General features: G+C 44.0%; 1 protein-coding gene across 2 annotated transcripts in view; it reads left to right on the top strand.

Annotated features, from left to right (window-relative positions):
- Positions 1 to 5,312, top strand: part of DSTYK (dual serine/threonine and tyrosine protein kinase) — a 71,904-nt gene extending 66,592 nt beyond the window's left edge. For both annotated transcript variants that reach the window (XM_034944927.3, XM_003822955.7), the window contains exon 13: positions 76 to 5,312. In XM_034944927.3, the coding sequence (XP_034800818.3) occupies positions 76 to 263 (188 nt within the window). In that variant the 3' untranslated portion in view covers positions 264 to 5,312. The remainder of the gene's footprint in view (positions 1 to 75) is intronic.
- The last annotated feature ends 8,071 nt before the right edge of the window (positions 5,313 to 13,383 follow it).

Raw genomic sequence — 13,383 nt, forward strand, 5'->3', positions numbered from 1 at the left:
CCTTTGAGCTGGTATGCCTCTTTGTTGTGCTGGGTCCCTCTCACTGTGATCTTGTTTCCATGCTCCTTTCTCTAGGGGCTCGCCCAGAACGTCTTCCTGTGTTTGATGAGGAGTGCTGGCAGTTGATGGAAGCCTGTTGGGATGGCGACCCCTTGAAGAGGCCTCTCTTGGGCATTGTCCAGCCCATGCTCCAGGGCATCATGGATCGGCTCTGCAAGTCCAATTCTGAGCAGCCAAACAGAGGACTAGATGATTCTACTTGAAAGCAAAGACCTTTCTCTTTCACTCTCTAGTTATTTCCTTCCCCCTCACCTTTTGGCCATGGGGAGAATTTGACATTTATTCACTATAGGACACACTCCCAAGGGAACTGGTGCTTGCTGGGAAACTTGGAACCTTCCCAGGCAGGGATGACTGCTGGACAGTGAAGAGTTGAATGACTGAGCATATTCAGCAGCTCACTGAAGCGCCAAGCTATCCCTTTAGCAAAAAAGTGTCTCAGATGTGTAAAAGCTGAGGAATGTGGTGTTCTGGCTTCACAAATGAAAAGGAGGCAGATGTTACCATTGTCTTTTCACTGTATATACTTCTAAGACAGCAAGCGGGACACTGCAGTGGCAATAGTGTTAAAAAATCTCATTCTCATGATTTTTGGCTCTAGCTAGGAATAGTTTAGTCAGGACTCAGAAAATTTGAGCTTAGTTCTGGGATTATGAAAACATGGGGACAAAAACAATAACTTGTGGATGTCTGGTTCCTGCTGTCTGCAGCCAGGGATCTCAGGTTGCAATGGTCAGAAGTCCCAGTGAGGGAGCTAGAAACAGAGCTATCTGTTCCTCATAGTGCCAGTGTGTTTACATTTATAGGACCACATATCCCTGGTTTCTGGGGGAGGGTTTCACTGTTACATCACCAAGAGGCCCTGAAAAGAGGAAAAAAAAAAAAAAAAGAGGCCAGGCATGGTGGCTCACGCCTGTAATCTCAGCACTTTGGGAGGCTGAGGCGGGCGGATCACAAGGTCCAGAGTTCAAGAGCAGCCTGGCCAACATGGTGAAACCCCGTCTCTACTAAAGATACAAAAAATTAGCCGGGCGTGGTGGTGCATGCCTGTAATCCGAGCTACTCAGGAGGCTGAGGCAGGAGAATCGCTTGAACCTGGGAGGCGGAGGTTGCAGTGAGCTGAGATCATGCCATTGCACTCCAGCCTGGGCGACAGAGTGAGACTCTGTCTCAAAAAAAAAAAAAAAAAATAGAATGTGTATGCATATATTTGTGTGTATATGTATATATGTGTGTGTGTCTATATCTCTATCTATATAGACATACACACAGAAGTTATTGGATTTAGAGTTACTGCTAACCCCAGAACAGAATCTGTTCTTTTACCTTTGAGTCTTTTCTTTTGTTTGCCTCTTTTCATCTCAAAGGGGGAAAGCTCCAGATAACATGGTACTTAGGAGTGAGTGTCTAAGCAAAACCAACCCAATGCGAAGTATTTGGGTGAGAACTGAGAGGTGGGAGATGATTGGAGGCCATGGCCTATGTACAAACATACTGGAAGAAAACCAGCTTGTTTTTAAAACTTAACACAATCAGAAATTTTTCTTTTTGTGTTTGAATCTAACACACTGACGTTTGGAAAACTTGATCAATGAGCTTTTAACCACGGTTTCTCCCGCAATTTGTTCCTTCTTTTTACCTTTTTAAAAATCTGTTAGAAGAAAAAAAGAAGCAGACGAAAGAGAAAAACCCTCCTCTGGTAGTTCTGTGTGTGCCCCTCACCCCTGTGTGCTAGTGTCTGGGAAGTTTCCCTGAAAGGTGGGAGGCGGGTGGGTGGTCTTTTGGAGGGTTCCTCATGAAGTGTGCTTGAGGAAAGAAATTCTGATTCTAGGCAGAGGAAGGGGAACAATTTAAATATTGGTGCATCTCAGATGCACTTGACTTCAAGCCTTCCTCAACCAAACTGGTCCATTAGATTCCGAAAAACAAGTAGACGAGGAAGTAGACAGTGGAAGTGAGTAGTCTCCCTCCATCTGCCTAATCCCCAATAACTGTGGTCTGGCCCCTGTGTTCAGCCCCAGAGTTTGTAAAACAGGTCCCCAGGTAGGTGTATGAGATGAGTTGCAAATTAGCCGGGCATGGTGGCGTGCACCAGTAATCCCAGCTACTTGGGAGGCTGAGGCAGGAGAATCACTCGAACCCGGGAGGCAGAGGTCGTGGTGAGCCAAGATCACGCCACTGCACTCCAGCCTGGGCAACAGAGCGAGACTCTATCTCAAAAAAAACCAAAAAACAAAAAACAAAGATGAGTCGCACATCTGCTGCTGGGATTTTCTAGGGTTGTCTATGACAGAATGACCATCTTTTAAATATTAATGGAGTATAAATGGAGTCTATAATGGGTCTTTCATATAACTTTTAACTCTTTGGCTGTCCTGGGCTCTGATCATGATATGTTTGAGCATAGTCGCTCCCTAAACTCTTGGAGCCTTTCAGAAATTCCATGTAGTGCTAATAACCTTTTTACTTGCAAATGATAAAGTCACTGACTCAGTGTCTTTGGGCTCTGCAGGCTTTAGCCTTGTTTTGGTAGGATGTTCAGTATATTCTCAGAATTTTTACCACCTATTTAGCTATACTTCAAGTACTCTATTCTCTGCACTAACTTACTGTCCTTCTGGGAACTATGATGGGGCTTCAAGGGAGTCAGGTGTCAAGAAAGGAGGGGCAAGTACTCTCTACTTGCTGGAAAATCATTGTAAGTCTATTGTGTATGAAATTTTAGGAAAAGTCTTATATAGTTCCCTTTCCAGACTGTTTTCTTTTGACTCTAACTATAATCATAAGTCTGTGCTTCCATTATGAAGGTCACATTCCTAGCATTCTTGGGAAGTATTAGCTCATACTCTCATTCACATATGGGAGGTTAGATTTTTTTCCTCTACCCAGAGTCCCTTTTTAGTTTACCCCACGGCTTAGTTTGCTGTCAGATACCAGTTCTCTAGCAGATTCCCCAACAGTTTTTTCCCCAGTGGGGAGGGTGGAAGGGAGGGACTGATATAAGTAAGGAGATGAGTAGTTGTGTTACAGTTCATTTTCTTTAAAAAAAAGTATTTTGAGAAAAGGTGCAAAATATTCTTGAAAGTCTCTAGGCCAGCCAAAGTCCACATATGGATATTTGGGGATGTTATTTAAATACTCAGCAGGCTGAGTGCAGGTATACGTGTGTATAGAGTGTGTATACTTTGCTTTTGTTTTATAACATTGTCAGCTAATTTTGGCTTTGTTCTTTGGCATCCATTCTTATTATAAGTGATGGAATGCCATGAAATGTACTGTATTGTATATTACTTGGGAGGACACTAGGTTTTCAAAGAAGTCTGGCAGCACTTGGGTTATAGAGGGCTCAGCATGACCAAAGTCCTAAAGATTTTACCTCCCAGCTTTGGTTGTATGTGTTCCCAAGTGGTGAGGTGAGATTGTGGCTGGAGGAAGAAAAAGGATGGCATGAAAGAATGACCCTTATTGTGGTCTGTCCTTCTAATCAACATAATTAGGGCAGCTTACCCCAACATGAAAATGATGACCTGGCCATTTTTAATGGCCAGAGCTTGAAGTCTGGTCTCTCATTTTGTTTCAGAAATGAGTGAGAGGCCTTCCTGCAGAGCAGTCAGGAGAAATGGTGGAGCCTGGGGCCCTGGAATGGCTGACCCTGTGCCTAGAGAGCTGATGACAAGGGCTGTCTGGCATGGCTCATTTGGGTGGGGTTTCCCCAGGCATACCTTAGTTCCCTGATCCTCTGCAAAGAGTAGCTCATTGACTGAGCAAGCACTTCAGGAGGACTGTGCTGGTTGTTCCCAGACCAAAGAGAGTCACTTTTGACTCCATCAACTTCAAGGGGACAGAGCCTAGGCAGCAGCTTCTCCTAATTTTTAACACTAAAATTCAAGGAAGCAGTGGAGGAAAGAATGCATTACTACCACAGATAGAAATAGGGGACTCATAGAACTCTCGACTAGTACCTGTCAGCTCTCAAATGCATTCTTGTGTCTTTGCTTGAGCTGCCAAAGAAGGGTCACAAAGTGTTCTTCCTCATGGAAGAAGTGCCTCGGGGTTGCAGGGCTGCAAAGTGACAACTGCACTGAATGACACTTTATTTTTTGGCTTTGGCTTATTATTTAGCACTGGGAGGCCCAGGGGAATTGGTGATTACAGTAGTACTTTGGGAAGTTAAAGCCCCCTTTGGGCTTGCTTTGGAGAGATGATGGCATGCTTGGTATTCCATTTGGATAATCAGGAAGCCTCCCTAGTCCATCCATATTGCGTCAGAGTGGGATTAACAACCCTGGAAGAGTCCACTGCCAAAAGAGTAGTTGCTTTCCTGGAATTTCCAAAGCTTTTGGATTTTCTGGATCAAGTAACCCACTTTGTAAAACCTGAGGTCAGGAGTTCGAGACCAGCCTGGTAACATGGTGAAACCCCGTCTCTATTAAAAATAGATAAAATTAGCCAGGCATGGTGGTGGGCACCTATAGTCCCAGCTACTCAGGAGGCTGAGGTAGGAGAATTGCTTGAACCCAGGAGACAGAGGCTGCATTGAGCCAAGATCACACCACTGCACTCCAGCCTGGGCAGCAGAGCAAGACTCCATCTCAAAAAAAAAAAAGAAAAAGAAAAAGAAGGTTAATCCTTCAGTTATGGAGGTGGGATGAATAGAGCTTGTTTGATGTTAAAGTGGGTAAGGAGGGAGTGGCCTTGAGACACTTGTATTCCAAACTCTCCTGGAGGTTTCCAGTAGCACTACTGTTCCTAAAAGGGTTTCATTTTTAACTTCATCTGTTTTGTTAACATCCAGTCCAATTGAGGTGATCTCAGAGGTGCATCAGGACATCTAGCACTGGGGAGGCCACCTTGCCCAGATAGTTGAAAAGAAAATTGGTCTGGGCAGCCTGTTGTCTTTTGTCTTCATGTAATGTTTTTTCTTTGTTTTAAAGGACTAATGTTTATTACAGTGTTAAATAAAAGTGTAAGATACTAAGTGTGTAGAATAAAAGTGCAATAACAAAAGACAATGACTTTGGCACACACTTCAGTCTTTATCCTCTCTCCTTTCTTGTGCTACCTGGCTCTTTCCATAATATTGTTACAGCAGGACCGTCTTAATTGTGTGCATTTTGAAGAGATGCGACTCTGGGTTAATCTTCATTAGTGTAATATTGAAGGGTTGGGTTTGGTTTTATAGAGTATTCTGTATACTTGTTGGGATACACAAATACCAGATGTGCTGTATAATAAAGATCACATTAACGTTTTAGGTTTCTATCTGTTTGGTTTTGGTTTTCCCTTACCTCACTACCCATAGTAACAGGACGTTCCCTAATCCATTCCATTTCCACTGGTGACCTTCAGTCAGATGTCTTTCGGTTTGTCTTAGGAGAGATGGATGGAACATGTTCCTCTCCCATCAGGGGCCCTCCCCAGCCACCATGGCTCTTGGCCTCTGGGTACTTTACATCATCACTACTGAAGGGGGGGGCAAGGGAATGGGAGATAGGATAGTGGAGAAAAGGGGTGAGATGATAGTCATGTATCTTCCAGAGCCTATCCTGGGTGACATGCTTTTTTCCAGCTTCTTTTAAGCACGAACCTGCAGCATTGTGAGTTCATATATGAGCCTAGCTACTCTATTATAATACATGGTGAGGGAACTGGGCACATAATCTTACGCTGGCCTATCTGCATGTAGTGTATTTTGCATTTTCTATTTAGGCTCACCCCAGTGCTGAGATTTGCTTGCTCAGCAGTGCCTGACAGGCACCACCATGGGCCACCGCCAAGAGACAGGCACCACTTCTAGTCACCAGGGAAGGTCAGCGTGCAGCACGAGGTGCGTTTGCTTTGGTTTGTTTTTTGTTATCATACCATGTCCAGCTTGTGTGGCTGTCATTTTTTGCTGTAAGTACTTTTGGTTTGACTGCAACACAAGGTTAGCCAGCAGATGGCAGCACATCTTAAGTAGCTGGTGTATTCCTGCTCCTTGAGGTTGATCTCGCTGGTTCTCAGCCTATACCTATACCGACACAGTATTCATTTAATGCAACTGAAGCCGGTTAGCTCAGTTAGTTAATGCTAATAATGCAGATAAGCCTTATTTTATTTTATTTTTTATTTTGGAGACAGTGTCTTGCTCTTGCTGTTGCCCCAGCTGGAGTGCAGTGGCACAAACATAGCTCACGGTAGCCTTGACCTCAAGCAATCTTCCTGCTTCAACCTCCTGAGTATCTGGACCACAGATGCATGCCATCGTGCCTGGCTGTTTTTGTTTGTTTAAGGACAGGGTCTGGCTATGTTGCCCAGGCTGGTCTCAAACTCCTGGGCTCAAGCAATCCTGCCTCAGCCTCCCAAAGTGCTGGGATTATAAGTGTGAGCCATGCATCCAGCCCAGATAAGCCTCTTAACACTTGTGAAACTCTCTAGTAACTCCAGCCACCCTTCATAGTTAAATATATCCCATCTTATATGCATATGCCCTGTATTTTCCTAGGAAGTTCAGTGTGACGGAGTTCTCTTAACCTCTTCCTTTGCCCTTATTACTTTGGAAAAAAATAGCTTGTGGTATACACATTTTCAGATTGGGTATGCTTTTTCAAGAACACATCCCTCAGTAGGTATGTGCCCTGAGTAGGGCAACTTGGGTGGCCTTCCTGATCCTTTATTTCGGTGGAGTTCAGGCTTCTGAACATTATTAAATTCAACCTCAAAATTTCTGTCTTTAGCAGAATCCCAAGGAGTCCATGAAGTGCTAACTGAATAACCTCCTTTGGAGTGCAGTTACTACGGGGAGACACGCACTGATTGAGGCCTCTTGTGACCCTTCTAGGGAGAGTCTATTCCTTGGTATATTTTATTTTTATTTTTATTTTTTTGAGCTAGAGTCTCACTCTCCCAGGCTGGAGTGCAATGGTGTGATCTCAGCTCACTGCAACCTCCGCCTACCAGGTTCAAGCTGTTCTCCTGCCTCAGCCTCCTGAGTAGCTGAGATTACAGGCACGCACCACCATGCCCAGCTAATTTTTGTATTTTTAGTAGAGACAGGGTTTTGCCACGTTGGCCAGGCTGGTCTCGAACCCCTGACCTCAGGTGATCTGGCCTCCCAAAGCGTTGGGATTACAGGCATGAACCAGCACGCCTGGCCCCCTTGGTATATTTTGAAGTTAGCATTTCAAATCCATGAAAAAAATAGATTAGTCAGTAAAGTTGGCTATCCCCTTGTTTTAGTCTTTTCCTGCTACTATAACAAAATACCACAGACCAGGTAATTTATAAATAACAAATGTATTCCTCATAGTTTTGGGAGCTGGGAAGTTCATGATTGAGGTGCCAGCAGGGTCACTATCTGGTAAGAACTGCTCTGTGCTTCCAAGATGGCATCTTGTTGCTGCGTCCCTCAGGAGACGAACGCTGTCCTCACATGGCAGAAGAGATGGAAGAACTAGACAGCCCTCTGAGCTTCTTTATAGTGCCATTAATCCTATCCGTGAGGGCTAAGCCCGCATGGCCTAATCACCTCCCAAAGGCCCCACCTCTTAATAGCTTGGGGTTTGAGTTCCAACATAGGAATTTTGGAGGGACACATGCATTCAAATCATATCACCACCTGAGGAAAAAAATACTTAAATCATCATGTGAAAAAAAAGTCCAGGTCTGGGAGAGATGTAAATGTAAAAACACAAAACAAAAAAACAAAACTGTAGGCTGGGCACAGTGGCTTGCCCGGGCACGGTGGCTCATGCCGGTAATCCTAGTACTTTCAGAGGCTGAGGTGGGCAGATCACCTGAGATCAGGAGTTTGACGCTAGCCTGGCCAATATGGTGTCTACTAAAAATACAAACATTAGCCGGGTGTGGTGGTGCATGCCTGTGACCCCAGCTACTGGGGAGGCTAAGGCAGGAGGAGAATCACTTGAACCTGGGAGGCAGAGGCTGCAGTGAGCTGATCATGCCACTGCACTCCAGCCTGAGCAACAGAGCAAGACTCCATCTCAAACAAACAAAAAAAAGAATATATATAACATAACCCATTTTTTGTTAAAAATCCCTTTGTTCCCCATAACCCCAAATTATCTAGAGATTTAGTCCATCTGGCCAGGAGCAGTGGCTCATGCCTGTAATCCCAGCACTTTGGGAGGCAGAGGCGGGTGGATCACAAGGTCAGGAGATCAAGACCATCCTGGCTAACACAGTGAAACCCTGTCTCTACTAAAAATACAAAAAATTAGCCGGGCATGGTGGCGGATGCCTGTAGTCCCAGCTACTTGGGAGGCTGAGGCAGGAGAATGGCGTGAACCTGGGAGGCGGAGCTTGCAGTGAGCTGAGACTGCGCCACTGCACTCCAGCCTGGGTGACAGAGCAAGACTCCGTCTCAAAAAAAAAAAGAGAGATTTAGCCCATCTGCATGTATAGTGCACAGAAAAAAAAATTTGTAAATGTATAAATCAAACTGATAATAGTGATTTTCCTAAAGAGGCAACTTCCAACTTTTAGAGTATGGAATTTCTGTTACTGTATTGTTTATCTGCTATGAACATCTAGAAAACGAATCCTGGCTAATTTAGGAGGAAGGAAATATGTATTGGAAAAATACTAGTGCCTCAAAAAATCAACAACTAGAACTGGAAGATCAGACTCACAGAATCAGTAGGCAGGAACTGTAGCAGTAAGAGCCACAGACAAAACCCCTCAGACACCGAGTTAAAGAAGGAAGGGGTTTATTCGGCCGGGAGCATCGGCAAGACTCCTGTCTCAAGAGCCGAGCTCCCCGAGTGAGCAATTCCTGTCCCTTTTAAGGGCTCACAACTCTAAGGGGGTCCATGTGAGAGGGTCGTGATGGATTGAGCAAGCAGGGGGTACGTGACTGGGGGCTGCATACACCAGTAATTAGAAAGGAACTGAACAGGACAGGATCTTCACAGTGCCTTTTTTATGCAAATAATCAATTAGGTCAGGGGTCGATCTTTAACTACCAGGCCCAGGGTGTGGCGCTGGGCTGTCTGCTTGTGGATTTCATTTCTGCCTTTTAGTTTTTACTTCTTCTTTCTTTGGAGGCAGAAATTGGGCATAAGACAATACGAGGGGTGGTCTCCTCCCTTATTCCCCCGCTTTGAGACTCTGACTCATTTTATTAGTGGGAGTTCTCACCTTCATCCTCACTACCTATGTCTTCCTGCATGACAGATCCATAGTGATTTCTGTAGTACACTTGTGCTGAAGCATTCTGGTGAACTAGAGTAGCAATGAAACCTTTTACCATTTGAATGAGTACAGGTAGTAAACAAGGGATCAGTAAGCAGGTTCCTGTTACTACTATAATTTCTATTAAAAGAGTTTTAAATCCTTCTAGCACTGGGAACCATTTTCAAACATGGCCTCAGGGTCACATCCGTGCCACACTTGTACAGGCACATGTGCCAGTTTTGTCATGTCTTTATATCTTCAACTACTTGCCCCTGATTGTCTATGTGCAGGCAGCAATTGGTAAGGTTAAATTTCCCACAGACCCCTCCTTCAACTGCTAGCAAGTAGTCGAGAGCCAATCTATTTTGATAGATAGCATTTCTCATCTGAGTTTCTTGCTGGGCCAGAATAGTCAAGGCTTTACCGGTTTTATTAGCGATGATCTCCAAGACAGCTTGCAACCGTACGATTCGGTTGAGCATGTAAATGGGGGTCCGGTATCCCCATGAGCCGTCTTGTGCCCAAGTGGCAGGCCCATAGTATTGTATAATTCTCTCAGGGGGCCATTTATCACCTTTCCAATTTCCTATAGCTATGCTTCTCTTTTCGTGGGAAGCATAGACAGGGAAGTCCAGGAGTTCACCTGTCTTTATGGGCAGTAGGGAGAAAGATGGTTTAATAGTGCCAATAACACAACTACCTGCCCACTGGTCAGGTAATTTGGCGTAAGATCTATGCCCACATATCCAGTATAATCCAGTGGGGGCTGTCCAGTCCTGGTGGGACTCTGGGTGGGTCCACATAGTTTGCAACTTTGGGAATTTACTAAATGGATTCCTCTCTGTGTGATTTGAACTCCATCAAGTGACTGTTTTTTGGTACCATGACACAGTTTCTGTCCCAGACAACTAAGTCATCCTATGGGGTGAGTGAATTCTTTTCCTTCTCTAGCTATGCAATACTGTCCAATAATTGAGGCTTTTAGGACCCAGAAATTATCAGGGTGATTCTTTTGGGCTGGGAATTCATCAGGAACTGGGTCTGTAGGCACTAATTCTCGGGCTTTCCATGGCCATTGATCTCCCATTACAGTTCCTCCACATACATAACATGAAGTGACATTGAGAGACTGGGCTACATGCTCGGCTAATTGCAAAAACAAATTTCTGGTTTTTCCTGGAGTCTCTGGTACTGGCACATTTAGTTCATCATAGAAAGTCTGAAATACTGGTTCCGGAGTTTACAAACCTCTCCTTTTACTAAGATATTTACTTTAGGATCCAGTCCTTTTCCATCGATGCCCAGAGATACGTGTTCTCCTTTTTCCCACCTGGGGTTTAAGGGATTTGTAATTACTAATTTCAAGGGGTTGCAGCTTCCACTCGTACAGGAGGGGCTGTCTTCTCCTTTTTGGAGCTAAACAGGATCTTTTTCATCCTTTTTCCAAGTAGTCCAGATGACACAAGACCAGTAATTACACACATTTGCACATGAGCCTAATTCATGGCAGATATAATTATTTCCTGCTGTGTAACTTTTTTTTTTTTCTGATTTAAAGAACTGCATCCTATTCCATGCCGATTGCTATTGATAGTGGCACAAGCATTAAATTTTAGGGTTATATGCTTGGGGACCCCTCTTTCTTCTGTCCTAGCTATTACTTTACTTGTGTTGCCTAGAAAATGACCAGTCCTTAATTTTATTTTAAAAACTGTGATCATGGGAGGCTTAAAATGGGTCATAACACACATCAGGTTGGTTATTTCCTGGGCTACATACCTTGGATAGAATAGCATTATACAAACAAGTTTCTTTTAGAGTCCTGGTACACTTATAATAACCACAAAATAATAGGACTGTAGCAATCTTTTGTCCTACCTCAGTGACTTGATGTATATACTGGGAACGGTCCTCTGTCTGAGGAAGGTCAGTTGAAGTTCTTACTATACAAGTGCAAGTTTTAAGGAAAATGAGTCTCGCAATGAGTTTCCTCATGCTTCGGCCGTGCATGGACCAGTCAGCTTCCGGGTGTGACTGGAACAGGGCTTGTCGTCTTCTTCAGAGTCACTTTGCAAGGGCTGGCGAAGCTGCTCCCATCCACATACAGCTCCCAGTCTACTGATGTTTAAGGATGGTCTTGAAGGTTGTGCCCACTAGAATAAACTGAGTCCAATACCTCTACACAGTTATATTCAACTGGGCTCTCTGACACCTGGAGCAAGGTGGTGGGGTTTAGGGTGTTGTAAACTTCAATGGTTATGCAGGGATTTTCAGAGCAAGCTTTGGTATCCAGTTAGCTAGCATTTGTTAGCTAACGGTGTCTTTTGGTATTTACTAAAGTCACCACAGCATGGGAGGCTTTATGTTTAGGTTTTGCCCAAGAGTTAGCTTATCTGCTTCTTGTGCTAACAAGGCCATTGCTGCCAGGGCCCTTAGACATGGGGGCCAGCCTTTGGAAACCCTGGCCTATTTTGAGAGATAGGCCACTGGCCTTGGCCAGGGCCTCACAGTCTGGGTTAAAACTCCAACTGCCATTTTTTCTCTTTCTGACACATAGAGTGTAAAAGGTTTTGTCAGGTCAGGTAGCCCCAGGGCTGGGGCCAAGATGAGTTTTGTTTTTTTTTTTAACTCATGAAAAGCTCATTGCTGTTGGTTGTAATAGATGTAGTTTATCCAGTCTACATTTTTATTAACTGTCACCCATCAAAATATTGACTTAAATCCTGTAGCTATTTGATTTTGGACTTTAAATTGATCTGGTGTTCCTTGTGGGGCTCCAATTGCATCTAAATAGATGTGAGAGTTGAAAGACCCATAAGGGGCTTCTCTTGCTTTATGATGTCTTATTTTTTCTCCCTCTGGTTGATGAAATGCCAGGGTGAAAGAGATAGCCAAATGGACTAAAGCAGAAGTGCCACTCCAGTTATTCGGCAGAGTGCCCAGTAAAGGTCCACAATACCATCACACATCCGCTCGGGGATGAACAAGGGCTGACTGATAAGCTCTTGCAAATTCTTAAGCTCATCACATCCCTTCAGGTCTCCAAGCAATGCTAAGTTTCCTTCCTATCATGAGAGACACGAAGTGAACTTAGTGTTGGGAGACGGAAGCTGGATGGCCCTCAGGGGCTGACCCGCAGGGTGCCAGACTTTGGGATAGAGCAGAGAGAGCTTGGCACAACTTATTACTCCAGGCTGTAGAATCCTGGAAAAGAGCTACCATGCAGCCTACGCCTGGTTGACTGGAGGACCACCTTAGTGGAAAGGGGACAATCTGGGTCTCTGGCCTGCCATGTGCACAGGCATAATAATTGCTTTTATTTAATGTGCAGATGGAATATTTGATCCATTTTAATCAGGAATTTGCACCTTGGTATGCTGCTTTTATTTTAATGTCCAGTTTACAGAAAAATTGGATGATACCTCTTTAACTTTAGCCAATGTTTACACACAGAATTTTCTTTCCAATTAACATTTTAAAACTTGATTAAACCTTTAAAACAAAATATACATATTTTTAACCTTTTAATGTAGGTAAAACTTTACATTGTTATGTCTCCTTATAATTCCTCTATCAAAAGTTTATTTTACTTTCCTTATATACCTTGCACATAAACTGTTCCTTTAATAGTTTTACATTTAGGAGAACTAATTGCTTTTAAATTATACAACAATTTCTTGCATAAATTTCCTTTAATAGCCTTTTTTTTTTTTTTTTTTGCTTTTTTTTTTTTTTGATTTAGGATAGTTCTGAACTGAACTTCACGAGGTGTGCTCACAATGAGGTTTCCTCTAAAAGTTACTTTTCTACTTTTTTCTGTTAGCAAAGCAGTTGCCACTACAGGTTGAATGTATCTGGGCCATCTGTGGATTACTGAGTTAAGGATTTTTGATAGAAGGCTACAGGTTGTCAGTGGCCTCATTTGGCCACTCTCTGCCTCTGCACCCCTCTCTGCCCCTCTCTCCTCTCTGTCTCTCTCTCTGTCTTCTCTGTCTCTCTCTCTCTCTCCTCTCTTCCTCTCTCTCTCTCCCCTCTGCCTCTCTCTCTCTCTGCCTCTGCCAGCCGCTTATGCTGCAGTTCTTTCAACCACTGTGGAGGGATCTAAAACCAGCTGTAACCAAGCATCTATGTACAGGAAGTGGTCTGGGT

This window comes from Pan paniscus, chromosome 1, assembly GCF_029289425.2.
Source record: "Pan paniscus chromosome 1, NHGRI_mPanPan1-v2.0_pri, whole genome shotgun sequence".
Taxonomy (NCBI): domain Eukaryota; kingdom Metazoa; phylum Chordata; class Mammalia; order Primates; family Hominidae; genus Pan; species Pan paniscus.